Genomic DNA, 17,985 nt, shown 5'->3' with positions numbered 1-17,985 from the left:
AAGCACCCTCTACAGAAGTTTTTATAAGACTCAAGACCCATCTTTTCACCTACACTTCTTACAACGCCTGGCCAATCCTTCTCAAAAATCGCAGCATCAACCTGACAAGTCCCGTGAGAACCCTGGGAGCACGGCGCTATAGAATTTTTATTTTTAATAGTAGTTAGTCGTAGTAGTAGTAGTAGTAGTAGTAGTAGTAGACTAATCGTGTTAAATGTATATAGCATATACTTTTAAAGAAAACTGAATTATACATTCCTTTTAAACAATTGCAATTTCATACACAAATTGCGCAAAGAAAAATTTTGTAAAAAAAATTCTCACCCGTAGCTATCGCCGGTTTGTTCGCTGTAACTTTGTTGGGTATAGTACATCTTCTGCTGCACCCCTCCGCCTCCTCCTCCTCCAACAGTCATCTTGTGGTTGTTCATCATATCATACCTGCCGGAAATATCCTGGCCAGATTCTGCTCTGGTCAGCCGGCCTAGGGTGTTGATCCGAGTGTGGGACCCGTTCATACTCATTTTGTTGTGAGAACAGCGACTAGCAAAGCATTTGCCCTAAGAAAAGAAGAAGTTGCGTATGCGTCCGTAGTTAAGACAGGTAGGCTTGCCCAACCCAAAAGGCCAGAATTCCCAGGTATGGCGAGAAATTGGAAACCAGAAGCGCATGAAGCCAAAATAAAAATCTATTGTAGGTGTAGGGTGGATAGAAAGCAAGCAGAGAGCTTCGTCCTGTTTTGCTGTGCAGCTCTTTGCCTCTGATCAGGGAGAGCCTGAAGCCAGAGACTGGGGGAGGAGTAGGAGGTGGCAGGTCTTATCCAGCACTCTCCTGTGAAATGCCAGACACACCTTTCTCTCTCTCTCTCTCTTTTTTTTCCCAGAAGTATTGTGGTTGCTGGTTACGCCCTAAATATCTGTTGTATTCGCCCTGCCTCTGGTATGACAGCTTTATTCACCTGAGCACAGCAAGTTCTGCACAATGCAGGCACAGTCCCCTCAAGCACACACTCAGACTTGTTTTTAAATTCAAAAGGGTTCCCTGCGATTGTGAGCAAGATATTGGCATATGACAAACTGCAGTCATTAATTTAAAATAATCTATTTATAATATAACAACGAGATTTCCCTTTACATTATTAGAATTATTTAATAAGCTAAAGAAGGGGAACATTGCAGAGTTGTGCATAAAAAGTGTCGCTGTCAGTCCGCTTTAAAGGTGTGCTTGTCCAGCTCGTCACCGACAACTAGTGCAAAAAAATTCAGATAGGTGACGGCACACCAACATTTCCATGCATATGCCCATGCGAGGGTCAAGTTTGCCCGCACAGTGATGCACAGGTGTTCCATGCAGGCAATCTCATTCATGTCAAGTGGGTCCGAGTGGCTGCATTGACACAGTCACTGCTCCCAATCTGGCATCCATGTGGATGCTTGCCCCTGAACGTAGACACAGTGGGGGTCATTTACTAAAGGCAAATCCACTTTGCACTGCAAGTGCACTTATAAGTGTAGTCGCTGTAGATCTGAGGGGGACATGCAAGGAAAATAATAAACAACATTTTAGTTTGCGCATGATTGGATGATAAAATCAGCAGAGCTTCCCCTCATTTCAGATCGTCCCATTAGATATACAGCAAGTGCACATTCAAGTGCACTTGTAGTGCAAAGTGGATTTGCCTTTAGTATAGGGTGAGCAGACATCCCCAGTTTCCAGGGACAGTCCCTGAATTGAGGACACTGTCCCCAGACCAAGTGTGTCCCTGGTTTTGTCCCCGGATTGGATTTGAACAGGGGCAATTTCAAAGACAGTCAGTGCAGAATAAAAAAAATAATAATCTGACCACCACCCCCTGCTCTGCCGCTCCTACTAGCTGGGGGGGGGGAATTTTTTTTTTTCATTATTTGTGCCCCTTTCTGATGATCATGTGCTGGTCGGAGCAGAGGGAATATTTCTTCAGTTTCGGGCGCATGCCCTTTACGCTCCCGCTCGCATGTTCTTCTGCCTTGGCTTAAGTCCCGGCCAGCTGCCTGCCTATCTCCTTGCCTTCCCTGGCTGACTGATCTTCCTCTGCTTCCCACCCAGTAGGAGCCGGGGCCTGGAGAGTCATGGCGCATACACACCATCACTTTATGTGATGAAAAAAAACGAAATTTTCTGTGAAGTAAAAACGACGTTTTTGAAACTTCAATTTTCAAAGACGAAGTTGCCTACACACCATCATTTTTATCACAATGTTCTAGCAAAGCGAGGTTACGTTCACCACGTTTTTCCATTGAAGCTCGCTTCATAACTAGCTTCTGGGCATGCGCGGGTGTAAAAAGCTCGTTTTAAATGACGTTTTTTGCTACACACGGTCAATTTCTGTGAAGTAAAAAACGACGTTTTGAAAAACGACACATAAGATTGAAGCATGCTTCAATTTTTTTTTTCCGTTGTTTTTCAGAAGACATAAAACATTGTTTTCCCCCACACACGATCATTTAAAGTGACGTTTTTAACGTCGTTTTTTTTCATCACATAAAGTGATGGTGTGTATGCGGCATAAGACTTGACAGGCTGTGAGGCAGGCGGCGGTGGCGACAACGGGTAGAGAGTTGCTGATTGCCGCCATTTCTAGTACAAAAAAATATATATATATATATGTCTCCGAATTTAATTTGAAAAAATATATATGGTTAAGTAAATCAACCCCAGTGTGCTTTTAGGGACTGGCACCCACATGGCTGTGACACTTGCTTTCCAGTACAACCGAGAGTGAAAGTAAGACAAAGAAGGTAAATCTCCCTTGCTTGGGGCACAGACAGCAATACAAATCCCTAAACACTTTCCAAAAGAGGTTTTCCTTTAGTTTAGAGTGCAACTCCGGGATAAGCACAGATGTCTATTAAAAATCGCCCCAAAGTCGCCAAAAGTAGTGCAGGGACTACTGTCAGAGAATCAACAAGACCGGCCGCCAAATGGCGCACATGCGTGGTGGAACCGCGCTTTGTTGCATGCCCGTGCGCGAACGGCACACGCGTGGTCCGGCGGCGTGACGCGTGCACGGCCGCACACACGCGCACCAATCAGAAACTTGACCAGCCTATTTAAACCAGCCCAAGTCCCATGACGGGTTGCTGGTTTATTACCTACCAGACTTCCTGTACCTGTGCCTGAACTCATTTTGACCTGACTTGACGACTCTGCTCTCTCTCCTGAACCTGACCCTTGTCTCGCTTCTTTGGATTTGCTGCTGTCTCCAGTCCCTGACCTCTGGCTTGCACCTAGGACCTGCTACCTTCTCCAGTCCTTAACCTTCTGCTTGTATGCCAGATCCGTCTCCAGTTTTAGCCCCCGAACCTGCTCTCTGATTTACTGAACTGTCTCTGGTACCTCCCACCAACTTGGTCCTCTATAAAGCATCACCTGATCTGCTTGCAAGCTTCAGCTTCCCTGCTGGTAACCAGTGCCTCTTCACGCCATCTTCCCTCTGTCTCACCTCCAGGGGGCGGAGTGCGCCAAGTCGCAAAGGTGAGCCGCTCTCGGCCTCGGCGAGTACATACCTGACAACTACCTTTGGAAATCGATGTGGTGCCGCAAAGTCGGTGTCGCACCAATTTGGACAGTGCCGTTACTGTGCCATGCCATCAAACGCAGCCACTGTGCCATGCCATCAAACGCAGCCACTGTGCCATGCCATCAAACGCAGACACTGTGCCATGCCATCAAACGCAGCCACTGTGCCATTAATTGTCACCACTGTGCCATGCCATCAAACGCAGCCACTGTGCCCATCAATTGTTGCCACTGTGCCATGCCAAACACAGCCACTGTGCCCATCAATTGTCGCCAATGTGCCCATCAATTGTCGCCACTGTGCCCATCAATTGTCGCCACTGTGCCATGCCATCAATTGCCGCCAGTTTGCCCTGTAAAATGCTACCAGATTGCCCCCTCTCGGCACTTAACTTTCTCGGGTCAGCCATCCTCACTCCACTGTCCCCTGATGTCTTCTCCCGCCCTTGATGACGCTTCAGCCAATCAGGTTACCGGTAACCAGACCCGGTGAACCTGATTGGCTGAGACGCATGTCAGTGTTAACCAGGGAACGCACACCCCCTGCGTCCCCTGGTTAACTATTTGGAAGCTGATTACAGCCCTCAGGCTGTAATCGGGAAGCCTATCAGAGCCACTGGCTCCGATAGACACTTCCAAAGCCAATCAACTGCTGTTATTCAGATGGCCCGGCACTCACCAGGGGGCCGGCCATCTGAATAGTGGGCGGCAGCGGCGCCGTCGACAATACAGATTCATGCAATGCATGAATCTATGTATTGTTTCAGTGGGGGTGCAGGAGAGAGGGGGCGGCGCTCCTGTGCCCACTATAGACGCACCGCCACTGATCCCAACCATATGGTCGGGATCTTTTCAGAGCCTGGACTGGCTCTGTGACGTTAGCAGACAGCAGGCTAGCCCGATGTCAGCTGAAAATGGGTCTGAGGAGTGCAGAATAAACTGCACTCCTGTGATCCCCAGGAGAACTATAGCCAAATCAGTTTTGGCAACACTTCTCCTTTACTACAATGTCCAATAACTAATGCCCCATACACACGATCACTTTTTCTCATGAAAGAAAATGATGTTTTTCATCATGAAAAAAAACGAAGTTTTTCCAACTTCATCATAAAAAACGATGTTGCCCACACACCATCGTTTTGGAAAAATGATGAACAAAGCGCGGTGACGTACAACACGTACGACGGAACTCGAAAGGGGAAGTTCTATTCGCCTTTGGGCTGCTTTTAGCTGATTCCTTGTTAGCAAAAGAGGATTCGCGCTTTTTTGTCTGTTACAGCGTGATGAATGTGCTTACTCCATTCTGAACGGTAGTTTTACCAGAACGAGCGTTCTCGTCTCAGAACTTGCTTCTGAGCATGTGCGGGTTTAAAACGCCATTTTAGCCCACACACGATCATTTTTTACAACACAAAAAAACGAAATTTTCAAAAACGACATAAAAAATTGAAGCATGTTCGAATTTTTTTTTTTGTCGTTTTTCAGAAGACGGAAAACGATGTGAAGCCCACATACTATCATTTTAAATTATGTTTTTAAAAATGTAATTTTATTTCATGCCAAAAAACGACCGTGTGTACGCGGCATTAGTGTGAAACTTTACCTATGTGCAGGAGATTCCTGTAATAAAAACTGGTCCTTGCTGCTTTTTTTGCAGGGTGACTTGTCTTGTATCTGCCCCCTTCTTTAGTTTTCCGCAGGCAGCCTATAGTGCAGGGGCGTCGTTGGGCCCGGGCTTAGGGGGCTGGAGCCCCGAATGGGTCCCTGTAAAGCCCCGAGTACCGGGCATTTAGCTAGCCGTTGTTAGCCCCGAGCACCAGGACCGTTCTGATCCCGAGTGCCGCGGCTCACCGATTGTGGCCGAGTCCTGCCGAGTCTGATAGCAGGCTGGTCCCGCCTTCTGGAGCCCAACGCCTATGATGGACGTCCCACTGATCCAATGCCAGGACCGCAGGACGTGTGACGTCCATCATAGGCGCCCGAAGCTCCAGAAGGCGGGAATTACAATATCACTGAGATGATCCACACTGAGCCACATCACTGAGATGATCCCCACTCGGAGCTCGGACGGGCGGCTCACGCATCGATCGGGAGAGATCAGGCCAGCGGAGGACCGATCGGGTGATAGACAGGTAAAAAAGCCACTAGGTCCAACAGGCAGTAAAGTAAATGTAAATGCAAAATGCAAAGTCAGGTAGGTGTATGTATGTCAGGTAGGGTCGGTGAGTGTATGTAGGTCAGGTAGTAGGTGAGGTCAGTGTAGGTCAGGTAGGTGCATGTATGGCAGGTAGGTGTATGTATGTCAGGTAGGTGGTGTATGTATGTCAGGTAGTCTGTGTAATGGTCAGTGTGTCAAGTAGGTGAGTTTAGTGTTCAAAATTGATGTGCAATGGTAAGCCAGGAAGCAACCAGCAAGTGAGCTTACCCCCCACCGCCCAGCCAAAAAAAAACGCGCCATGACCATCCCGGATCCAAAACCGCGCTGACGCCCCCCCAGTGCCGGCCTCGGGCTGAAGCCCCTGGTCTTCTTGCCACCTAGCAACGCCCCTGCTATAGTGGGTGGACTTGCTGGGTCTCTCCCATACCTGTGCTTTCTGCACAGCCTGATATTGTCACTGCTACATTTACAAGGTAATATCTGGGTTTGCAAAGGCATTTGGTGCACAGAAAGTGGATTTATATCTGTTGTGGCTATGTTTTAATTACAAGATTTTATATATATATATATATATATATATATATATATATATATATATATATATATACACACATACACATACATACATACATATACACACACTGTATTATATATATATATATATATATATATATATATATACACACACACACACACATATACATATACATACACACACACAGTATATATATCTCAATCACTCAATCAATCTATATTTTATGGAGTACAGACAGAGAACAGGAAGTGAGGATTTCTCAGAAGAAATAAGGACATTTAAAAGCAAAATCTAAGGATGAGATAAGTGAAGTAGGACTGCACTAAGGTAAAGGAAGCCATTTTGGAGAAAAAAAATTGTACCTTTACAACCCCTTTAAGTATGAGGCTAGAGACCATAATGAAAAAAATCTACTAGAAAATGGCACTGGAAGTTGTGAATAAAGAGAAGTTGGGAGCTTTAATAAATTGATGCAGGTAGAGGAACAAATGGTCACCAACAAAATTATGTAAGTGTTTGGGGATGTAAGGAGAGAACGGTCATCAACTAGTAAGATCACGGGTGTTGGTGATGAAACGCGTTGGGTAGAGCTTTTGGATGAAATCATTGCGCCATTCAGGAAATCCCGAAGTGCGGTAGCCATCATCGGCTGAATCCCAGCAATAACATAAGGCTGTAACAAGTAGTGTGCTTATGCACATTGGAATGGAGTGAATAGTATGTAAAAGTGGACATGAAAAAATTGTTAAAAAAAAAAAAAGGTAAAAGGCATCATGTAGTTTTTTTCTTTGTGTTGAACCCCTAATATCCTGGAGGTGTAAGGACAGCTGGTGCAGAAAGAGGATTGCCTTTAAAAAAAAAAAAGGGACCAGACATCTCTTGTGGTGGAAGAGAAGAAAAGTAGTTTGAATAAGTAGGGTCCCATTTAAAAAGGGACACAAGCCCCCCCCCCCCCCCCACCAGGAGAACGCAATGACTCCTCAGGAGGGAACAATTTTCTTGCTGTCTATGGCCGGCTTTAGGTCCCAATCACACTCTGGCCCAAGCTACATTACCAATCTTTTCTCAGCATAATCACCCGAACCATCCTCTCCACTCTTCCCCAGAGGCGTTGCTAGGGGGGTGCGGTCCGGGGGACACCCGCTAGAGGGGTGACACCATCCCGTATATATATATATATATATATATATATATATATATATATATATATATATATATATATATATATATATATATATTTTAGCCGACATGCCCAGCCTTCCCTGTGCAATCCCAGCCTGCCCTGTACCACCCCAAACAGCCCAAAGCCACCCCAACTTGCCCTATACCACCCCAACCTTTCCCATGCCATCCCAACTTGCCCTATGCCACCCTAACTTTTTTTTAGCTGACATGTCCAGCCTGCTCTGTGCCACCCCAGCCTGCCCTGTACCACCCCAAACAGCCCTATACCACCCCAGCCTGCCCTGTACCCCCCAAACAGCCCTGTACCACCCCAGCCTGCCCTGTACCACCCAGCCTGCCCTGTGCCACCACAGCCTGCCCTGTACCACCCCAAACTTTCCCATGCCACCCAAACTTGCCCTGTACCACCCCAATCTGCCCTATGCCACCATAACTTGCCCTATACCACCCCAACCTGCCCAAAGCCACCCTAACTTGCCCTGTACCACCCCAACCTTTCCCATGCCATCCCAACTTGCCCTATGCCACCCTAACTTGCCCTATACCACCCCAACCTGCTCTCTGCAGCCCTAACTTGCCCTAACTTGCCCTATACCACCCCAAACTACCCTATATCACCCCAGCATGCCCTATACCACCTTAACCTGTCCTACACCACCCCACTACACCAACCTGCCACTATACCGCTCTATACTACCCTAACCTGCCACTATACTGCCCTATACTATCATTTACAGGGGCTGGTTTGGGGTGCGCTCCGTGCCCGTGCGCTGCCTGCTTGGTGCTGGGCAGCCTAGACTGAGGGGGGGTGACACCATGTTTTACCGCACCGGGTGACACCAACCCTAGTGACGCCACTGCTCTTCCCAATACCTCCTGCGCTCTAGCTTCCTTGTCTCTTCCTCCCATGTTCGTCTCCAGGACTTCTCTAGAGCCTCTTTCATCCTTTCGAACACTCTACCCCAATCTGTCTGGCTTCTACTGTGCCCACTTTTAGGCGATCCCTGAAAACGCATTTCTTCAGGGAAGCCCATCATGCCTTTAGTTACAGTGCCTTGAAAAATTATTCATACCCTTTGACATTTTCCACATTTTGTCATGTTACAACCAAAAACGTAAATGTACTTTATTGGGGTTTTATGTGATAGACCAACACAAAGTGACACATAATTGTGAAGTGGAAAGAAAATGATAAATAGTTTTAAATTTACAAATAAATATCTGAAAAGTGTGGCGAGCATTTGTATTCAGCCCCCCGAGTCAGTACTTTGTAGAACCACCTTTCATTGCAATTACAGCTGCAAGTCTTTTTGGGTATGTCTCTACCAGCTTTGCACTTTTAGAGTGAAATTTTAACCCATTCTTCTTTAAAAACAGCTCAAGCTCTGTCAGATTGGATGGAGAGCATCTAGGAACAACAATTATGAAGTCTTGCCACAGATTCTCAATTGGATTCAGGTCAAGACTTTGACTGGGCCATTCTAACACATATAAATATGCTTTGATCTAAACAATTCCACTGTAGCTCTGGCTGTAGGTTTAGGATTTTTGTTCTGCTGGAGGGTGAGCCTCTGGCCCAGTCTCAAGTTTTTTGCAGACTCTAAAAATGTTTTCTTCTTGCCCTATATTTGGCTCCTTCCATCTTCCCATCAACTCTGACCAGCTTCCCTGTCCCTGCTGAAGAAAAGCATCCCCACAATATGATGCTACCACCAACATGTTTCACGGTTGGGCTGGTGTGTTCAGGGTGATGTGCAGTGCTAGTTTTCCATCACACAACATTTTGCTTTTAGACCAAAAAGTTACATTTTGGTCTCGTATGACCAGGAGCACCTTCTTCCACATGTTTGCTGTGTCCCCCACATGGCTTCTCGCAAACTGCAAACGGGACTTCTTATGACTTTCTTTCAACAATGGCTTTCTTCTTGCCACTTTTCCATAAAGGCCAGATTTGTGGAGTGCATGACTATTAGTTGTCCTGTGAACAGATACTTCCTACTGAGCTGTGGATCTCTGCATCTCCTCCGGAGTTACCATGGACCTCTTGGCTGCTTCTCTTAGACCCCTTTCACACTGACACGTTTTTCAGGCGGTTCAGCGCTAAAAATAGCGCTGCTATACCGCCTGAAAAAATCGAAGGCTTTCACACTGAAGCTGTGCGCTAGCAGGACCGCTCGAAAAGTCCTGCTAGCCGCATCTTTGGAGCGGTATAGGAGCGGGGTGTTTACCGCTCCTACCCATTGAAATCAATGGGAAACCGCGGGAATACCGCCTACCTCTACAGAGGCGCATTGCGGGCGGTATTAACCCTTTTTCGGCCGCTAGCGGGAGTTAAAACCGCACCGCTAGCGACCGAAAATCACGGTAAAAACTGTTTAGTTTAGCTGGACGGCCATGTCTTGGTAGGTTTGCAGTTGTGCCATACTCTTTTCATTTTTGGATGATGGATTAAACAGTGCTCCGTGAGATGTTCAAAGCTTGGGATAATTGTTTGTAACCTAACCCTGCTTTAAACGTCTCCACAACTTTATCCCTGACTTGTCTGGTGTGATCCTTGGCCTTCATGATGCAAACCTCTGAGGGCTTCACAGAACAGCTGCATTTATACTGAGATTAAATTACACACAGGTGGGCTCCATTTACTAACTAGGTGACTTCTGAAGGCAATTAGTTGTACTAGATTTTAGTTAGGGGTATCAGCGTTAAGGGGGCTGAATACAAATGCACGCAAATACTTTTCAAATGTTTATTTGTAAAAGAATTAAGAAAACCATTTATCATTTTCCCTCCACTTCAAAATGATGTGCCACTTTGTGTGTTGGTCTATCACATAAAATCCCAATAAATTACATTTACATTTTTGGTTGTAACGTCACAAAATGTGGAAAATGACAAGGGGTATAAATACTTTTTCAAGGCACTGTAACAACTGAATCTTATTATTTCTCCCATCAGCTCATCCCTCACAGTTATTACCTTTTGTTCCACTTGACCCTGGCTGTTAGATTGTAAGCTCTCAGGAGCAGGGTCCTCCTAACCCTCTTGTATTGTAAAGTGCTGGGTAATCTGTTGGCGCTATATAAATCCTTTATTATAATAATAATAATAGAAGCTTGTGGCTCGAAAAGGTAAAGTACATGAGCCTCTTGTGAGCTACAAGCATTTTAGGCCTAATAAGTAGCTTTTAAATAATAATAATAATTTTTATATATATATACCGTATTTTCCGGCGTATAAGATGACTTTTTGGATGCAAAAAAATGCATCCAAAGTCAGGGGTCGTCTTAAACGCCGTGGATGGTCTCCGTGCTGCGAGCGTCAATGATTTAAAAGACGCTCCTTCTCCTCAGAGTGTCCTGTGATAGGCGGAACCAGAGCTTTTTTTCTCAGAAAATAGGTGCAGGAACTCAACCACGACCCCGTTCAGATTTCACAAACAGTAGAAGGGTCTTAAAGGATTGCATTACATACAGAGTGCAGAGTTTAGGGGTGTTACACACACAGGGCCAGATTAAGAACATCATGGGCCTGGTGCTGAGGATTTTGGTGGGGCCTTTTAGGCTGCATTCACACCTCCGCGACAAGCAACGCCGCGTACGCGGCGTATTTTGCCGCGAATAGTGTAACGTTTTTTTTACAAATCCTTCCTATTGCTTTGTATGGCAGAACGCCAATGCCGCCTGAAAAAAAGGGTCCGGGACTTTTTTTCATGCCGCAGGTGTACGGCGTCTATGAGATGTGAACCATCTCATAGACAGCAATGGGAATTCTCCCCTCCAGCGGCACGAGCGGCCGGCGTCAGGCGTTTTGTCGCAGAGGTGTGAATGGGGTGTAATAAATAATAAATAAATGCGTGGGAATGACATGAACGCAGCCCAGCCAAGGCAAGTGACCAAAGGCACAGAACCCAGAAGGAAGACCGGGTGAAGATGGAAGTGTCCAGGCCCCGCCTGATTCATCGCAGCACTGGAGGGCTCAGTCTGAAAATTGAAGTGTACACTAATGTGCTAATATGCTGTGCATACTTGTACGTTGTGGCATAACCTACCCCAAGGCCTCTAAAAAGTAGTAATGTCAGGAAAGTTTACTACCGCTTTATTATCACAGGATCCCAGGAGCCTCTCATGGGGCCCCCTACTGACCTGGTGGACAGTGGCCCTTGGGCAGTGCCTAAGTGCACAGTTGCCAACATTTAAAAAATATTTTCAGGGCCACTTTTTTATATAAGTGCTATATTTAGAGTAGCTGAGATCCCAGATGTTCCTCTATACATCATAGTAGTAATCACAAAATTAAATGAGTACTAATAATGGGGCAGAACAAATATGAGAACTGATATTTCCTTTAGTTGAACTAACAAAAGTGTGTCCATTCTAGAGCTGGTAACATTGAGGATATTCAGTATAATTTTAAAGAACTGTTTTTGTGGGTAAGCGACATAGGGGAGGAGTATGGACGGTATATAAGTGGGAAGTATGTGCAGGTGAGGGAGAGGAATGTGGAGGGTCTAACAGTGGGCACTATGTACAGGAGAGGAGTACAAAGGGTACGGAAAAAAGCACTATGTACAGGAGAGGAGTGTGAAGGGTATGACAATGGGCAGTATGTACAGGAAGAGTGAGGGGGTATGACAGAGGGTAGTACGTACCAGAGAGAAGTGTGGAGGGTATGATGGGGCAGTATGTACAGGAGAGGAGTGTGGAGGGTATGACAGTGGGCAGTATGTACAGGAGAGGAATGTAGACGGTATGATAGTGGGCTCTATGTATAGGAGAGGAGTGTGGAGGGTATGACAGTGAACACTATGTATAGGAGAGGAGTGTGGAGGGTATGACAGTGGGCACTATGTATAGGAGAGGAGTGTGGAGGGTATGACAGTGAGCAGTATGTACAGGAGAGGAGTGTGGAGGGTGCGACAGCGGGCACTAAGAACAGGAGAGAAGTTTATGACAGCAGGCACTATGTACAGGAGAGGAGTGTGAAGGGTATGACAGTGGGCGCTATGTATAGGAGAGGAGTGTGGAGGGTATGACAGTGGGCACTATGTACAGGAGAGGAGTGTGGAGAGTATGACAGTGGGCACTATGTACAGGAGAGGAGTGTGGAGAGTATGACAGTGAGCACTATGTACAGGAGTGGAACGATATTTAGGGACTTGAGTAGTGGTTAAGCGGGTCATACATGGATTGAAATTACGCCAATTATGCAGAGACCAGCCATAGTCAATCTATGTATGGGCTAGCTGGTTTTACACAAGTCAATCTATTAATCAACTTGAGTACAACCAGCCTGTTTTTTTTTCTTAAAACAATCAGTGCTGCCAGCTAAAGTTAGCAACACTGATCATTGTACGCACTGGCAGAACACAATAACACTGCAGGAGTGATTCCCCCATCCACAGGTCAGCAGGTGAGAGGGTGTGTGGGGACAGGCTGGGGAGAGATACTAGTCAGTGGTTGGGTAGGCACTGGTAGTAGAGCCAGATACACACAGGTTACATACGCCACGATCGTTAGAGCGAGAACAATAATTCTAGTACTAGACCTTCTCTGTAACTCTAAGCATGTAACCTAAAAAAATGTAAAGCATCGCTTAGGATACCAAAAAAAATTGTGCTAACTTAACTAACTAACTGTTTTTTTAATGAATGAAACATTTTCTTCCAAAAAAACATGTTTGAAAAATTGCTGCGCAAATACCATGCTAGAGCTGCACAATTAATCGTTAAAAAAATCGTGATCTCGATTCAACCCTCCTGACGATCTTCAATGCAGAGTTTGCTGATTCTTTCATATAACAAGTGGAGAGACTTTCAGCTGTCAAAAGAAAATATCTGGGCAGTCTGCCAAGTTTTTAACAGGAAACAGTGTAACTAACGCTTCCTTCTTAGATCAAAGGGATAAACTTCTATGTGTAAAGAACAAATCTGGGCAGTCTGCGAAGTTTGTAAACAAAATGAAACATTGTAACTAACTAACATTGTAACTAAATTTAACCACTTAAAGTCCAACACTTGTTTCTTAAGTTAGAAAGCAATATTATTTGCTAGAAAATTACTTGGAACTGCCAAACATTATATATATTTTAGCAGAGACTCTAGGGATTACAATGGCTATTGCTGCAATATTTTATGTCACACTGCATTTTCCCACTTCAATGAATAATAAAAACCATAAAAACAAAGCAGTGAAGTTAGCCCATTTTTTTTTTTTTGTTTGTTTTAATGTGAAAGATGATGTTACGCCGCAACAATCGTGAGAGAATCGTGATCTATCTTCTAAGCAAAAAAATTGCAATTCTCATTTTAGCCAGAATCGTGCAGCTCTGTACCCTGCAACATAAAAAGTGCAAAGACCACCATAGAGTCATTTTCTAGCAAAAAACAAATGAAGATTTTTACATGTAGTAGAGAAGTGTCAGAATTGGCCTGGGTGGCAAGGGGTTAATTACCATGAGTAATATACAAATAATTATAATAAGCACTGTGATCCTATCAGTCTGCTGCAGAGTGTCAGCTTGTATTTATATTGGCCGCTCTGAATGTAGCTTCTGACAGGCTGTGCAAGCAGGCCCGTATCTCCGGAACCATAAATGATAGCCATCCCATATTTTAACCAGTTGTGGGGTAGCTCTTCCCATGCCTACCCCCAAATGTGGGGTTTCTGTGACCTCTGGTCATCGAGCTACAACACCCCAAATTCGATCTTAAAAAAAAAAAAAAAAAAAAAAATTTTGGGCAAATGGGCCTATCTTGAGAAAGGGGCCTGGAGCTGCAGCTCCATCAGCCCCATTGTTAATCCGGCCCTGTACACACAGAGTGCAGAACTGTCACTTGTAAACACAGAAACCAGACTTCTGTGTTTACAAGTGATTGTGGTGAGCAGGCACCAAAGGATCTGAGCCAAAGGTGGTGGAACTGAGTTCCCCCAAGTTCCCCCTGAAAAAAAGGCCTGGGCGGAACACAAATCTTCCCAGCAGTGCCTCTGTTCTGTGTTCCTCCTATCACAGATGCCTTCTCATCCTCGGACGAGATGAGAAGACGTCCGTGATAGGCGGAACACAGAACAGAGGCGCTGCTGGGAAAATTTGTGTTCCGCCTATTACAGGACAGTCTGAGGAGAAGGCGCGGCTTTCAAATCATTGACGCTCGCAGCACGGAGACTGTCACGGCCTGGTAGTCGATTAAAAAAAAACGTGAGTGATTGCACTGTTCGCACAGTGAGGGGCAAGTTCAGGCACAGTGGGGGGCAAGTTCAGGCACAGTGGGGGGGCAAGTGATGGCACAGTGAGAGCAAGTGATGGCACAGTGAGGGGCAAGTGATGGCACAGTGGGGGCAAGTGAGGGCAAGTGATGGCACAGTGAGGGGCAAGTTCAGGCACAGTGAGGGCAAGTGATGGCACAGTGGGGGCATGTAATGTAATGGCACAGTGAGGCATGTAATGTATTTGAAAAAGCCTGTTTCTGTCAGTGGTTCCCGGCTACCCCTCAGCTTCCAGAAAGACTAGTAAGAAGGGGGTAGTCTTATATGGCGAGTATATCCCAAAACCAAAATTTTTCCTAGAAAATTAGGGGGTCGTCTTATACGCCGGAAAATACGTTATACACACACATACACACACACTTTTTTTTTTCATATAATCAAGTCCAAGACACCCACAAAAATGTTCCAATAGCTCCCGTACAAATACTCGAAAAAAACACTCAAAATTGAATGAGACATGAATGGTTTTATCAGCGCCTAACCTTTCAGACACGTATTTTCTAAACTAGGGTAATGCCTAGAACGACTTTTTTTTCTTTTTTCTTTTTTTTTTTTGTTTTCTCCGTGTTTAATAAAGTGAGCAGACAAATGATTTTAGGATTGGTCATGGAAATGTTTCAAATAGGCATGAAAATTAAACTGGCGATTTCAATAAAATTACTATTAAGGCTTAACAGAGAGCAGCAAGTGATTGTCATACCCGGCGAAACTGGAATATTTGGCATGGAAAAAAAACACCATGATTATTTCATGGTGACTGCCATTTCATATTTTTTACGCTGACAATAAAACTACCTGTGAGCCCAGCCCTGGGACTGACTCAGAGCTTTACAACTAAGGGTGTGAGTTAAAGGGTGTAGATTTTATTTTTTCAGCCAGACCAGTAAACCTTGCTCTTCCTATGGATTGAGGGTGGGGGAGGGGATGATATGGGCCCGATTTTTTTAAAATGCAAAGAAGTGATGTCCACCATCCAATAATGTGAAATTAATTTAAAAAAAATGTAAAAAAAATAAAAATTATACAGATTAGTTTATTTGACAATTAAATGATTCCAGCCCATAGTTTTTGCAGCCACTTAGTTTGTGCTTGCACATCCCTTGTGTAGCACAACGTTTATCAACAGTTAATTTTTCCTTGCAGACTTGATAGGCTAATTGGCAGTGTCAGAAATAATAATAGCTAGTGTCATAAAAAAAAAAAAATAGAAGCAACACAAAATTAAAAACATTACTACACAACTGTATCGCTGAGCATCCAGATTTTGCATTTAATTTTTTGAATACCCGTGGTGACGTATTTGTATAGCCCATACACGAACAAAGAAGAGAGCTTTCAATGAACCGTGCAAATTCCATTCCCGACTAGGAGTGGCGCCCCTCCCTTGGCGGAGGCCAGTGGCTAGTCACTAAGTACCGGTAGTTATGTTGTGTCTGGGATATAATACAAGTAAAACAAAAAAGTTGCTAGACAGTGATCAAAAACACCAAATCACACTGATCTAATTCCCTTCTCTCCCTTATTAGTGTTCTGTATTATGAAAGACATTTGCATAATGTAGGCCGCATTGCTCGGCTGTCAAACCTACCTTATCTTATTCATTAGCAGTGTCTGAGGAGAAAGTCCTGCAGTGTCGCTCCTTCTTGCAGCCACTCATAAAATGTCACACAGCTTCCGCATTGTAAGTCTCTAAATACCTGACTGCTTAGCAATGTACATATCTTCTATTTATCTGGTATTTTAACAATTTACGATTCAAATTCAGTAGGCAGTGCGGCTTGTAACAGAAAATATGACTGAGTCACCAATATCACATGCAAACTACAAATGGCACGTATAGTAGTTACACAAAAAGTTACAAATTTAAAGTGCTTGATGCATATATGCTTAACTTAGCAAAAACGTCAAATGCTCATCCATGTAAATCTAAACAAATACCTCACAGGTCTGCTCTGCTGCATTTCAGTACAGGTGCAGCCAAAAAGGCTTGTTATGAAGTGTTGTACAGATACAATGGCTTTTTATTATCCTAAAATCTACGTTAACCATTAAAGGGTCACTAAAGGATTTTTTTTTTTTTTTTTTTAGCTAAATAGCTTCCTTTACCTTACTGCAGTCCTGGTTTCATGTCCTCATTGTTAGTTTTTGCTCTAATCCTTCTCTGTTCTGAACACTTCCTGGTTGTCTGTTTCCTGATGAAAAAAGTCATGGGAGCTTTCTCCCTGTGGTCACTAATCAAGGAGGTGTGATTACCATACCTCCCAACATTTAGAAAATCCTCTGCGGGACATTCGTGTTGAGCGGGGGGGGGGGCGCGGATAGAAGTTGTTGAGCGGGGGGGGGAATGATTTGTCGCGTATAAAAGTTGATGTGCGGGGGGAGCCTCTCACCTGTGCACAGCGTGTTGTTCTTCTTCCCTTCAGCTGCCGCAGTCCACACAATCGCTCCGGTCAGCATGTCTCCCCTCCAGTTGTTGAGGGGGGGTCAAAGGAAGTCGGAGTTGTTGAGCGGGGGGTTCCCGTGGATCACAGTTGTTGAGCGGGGGATCTGCGAATTGCAGTTGTTGAGCAGGGGGGGGGGGTTGAAGGAAGTCGAATCTAAGTTGTTGAGGGGGGGGAGCCTCTCACTTGTGCACCGCGTGTTGTTCAGCTGCCGCAGTCCACACAATCGCTCCGGTCAGCATGTCTCCCCTCCCCACGTTTTTCTTCTGCTTCAGTGCTTCCTGTGCGGGAAAATTAACCCCTTCGCGGGAAGATGCAGTCTGTGCGGGACGTTCCCGCAGAATCCGTGCTGGTTGGGAGGTATGGATGTGTGTCTAAAACCCCTCAACACCAATCAGTTTCGTTTTCCCAAACCATCACTGCCCTGTATTGGCTCCTTGTCTCTGTACATCACAGAGCAGCAAACAACATGCAAAAATGAAACTGTAGGTACATTATATGATTGATTTTTATCTATTTTTAATCATTTTTAAAAGGAATCGGTTAACTATTATGTCTCTATACCCTGGAATAAAATAAAAAGAAAGAATGAGAGAGACACATCTCTCCCATGGTAGGGGATTTTAATTGGGAGATGCCAATACTGTTTTGAAGGTGAACACACTGAAACATATGTTTGGGCTGCACTTGATGTATCCAGTTTTTAACAGATTAGGTGAGCACGTAGCATTTTCTTCTGCCAAAGTTTGCTGTTATTATGTAATATAATGGATATATTGTACATTAATGAAATTTTCTTTGTCCTATACAGACCATACGACACTAAAGATGGGTGCAAGGCCCTGA

General features: G+C 44.8%; 1 protein-coding gene across 4 annotated transcripts in view; it reads right to left on the bottom strand.

The window, feature by feature from the left end:
• The window catches only part of LOC120940692 (desmoplakin), a 94,849-nt gene extending 78,534 nt beyond the window's left edge, over window positions 1–16,315 (bottom strand). For 2 of the 4 annotated variants that reach the window (XM_040353683.1, XM_040353684.1), the window contains exon 1: window positions 325–820. In XM_040353683.1, the coding sequence (XP_040209617.1) occupies window positions 325–524 (200 nt within the window). In that variant the 5' untranslated portion in view covers window positions 525–820. Of the gene's footprint in view, window positions 1–324; window positions 822–16,286 lie in introns of those variants that run through there. The other 2 variants (XM_040353681.1, XM_040353680.1) reach the window with 2 other exon arrangements.
• Window positions 16,316–17,985: the final 1,670 nt, after the last annotated feature.

Source organism: Rana temporaria, chromosome 5 (assembly GCF_905171775.1).
Source record: "Rana temporaria chromosome 5, aRanTem1.1, whole genome shotgun sequence".
NCBI lineage: Eukaryota > Metazoa > Chordata > Amphibia > Anura > Ranidae > Rana > Rana temporaria.
Note: the sequence above shows the minus strand (reverse complement) of the source record. Positions and strands in the feature narration are given on the sequence as shown.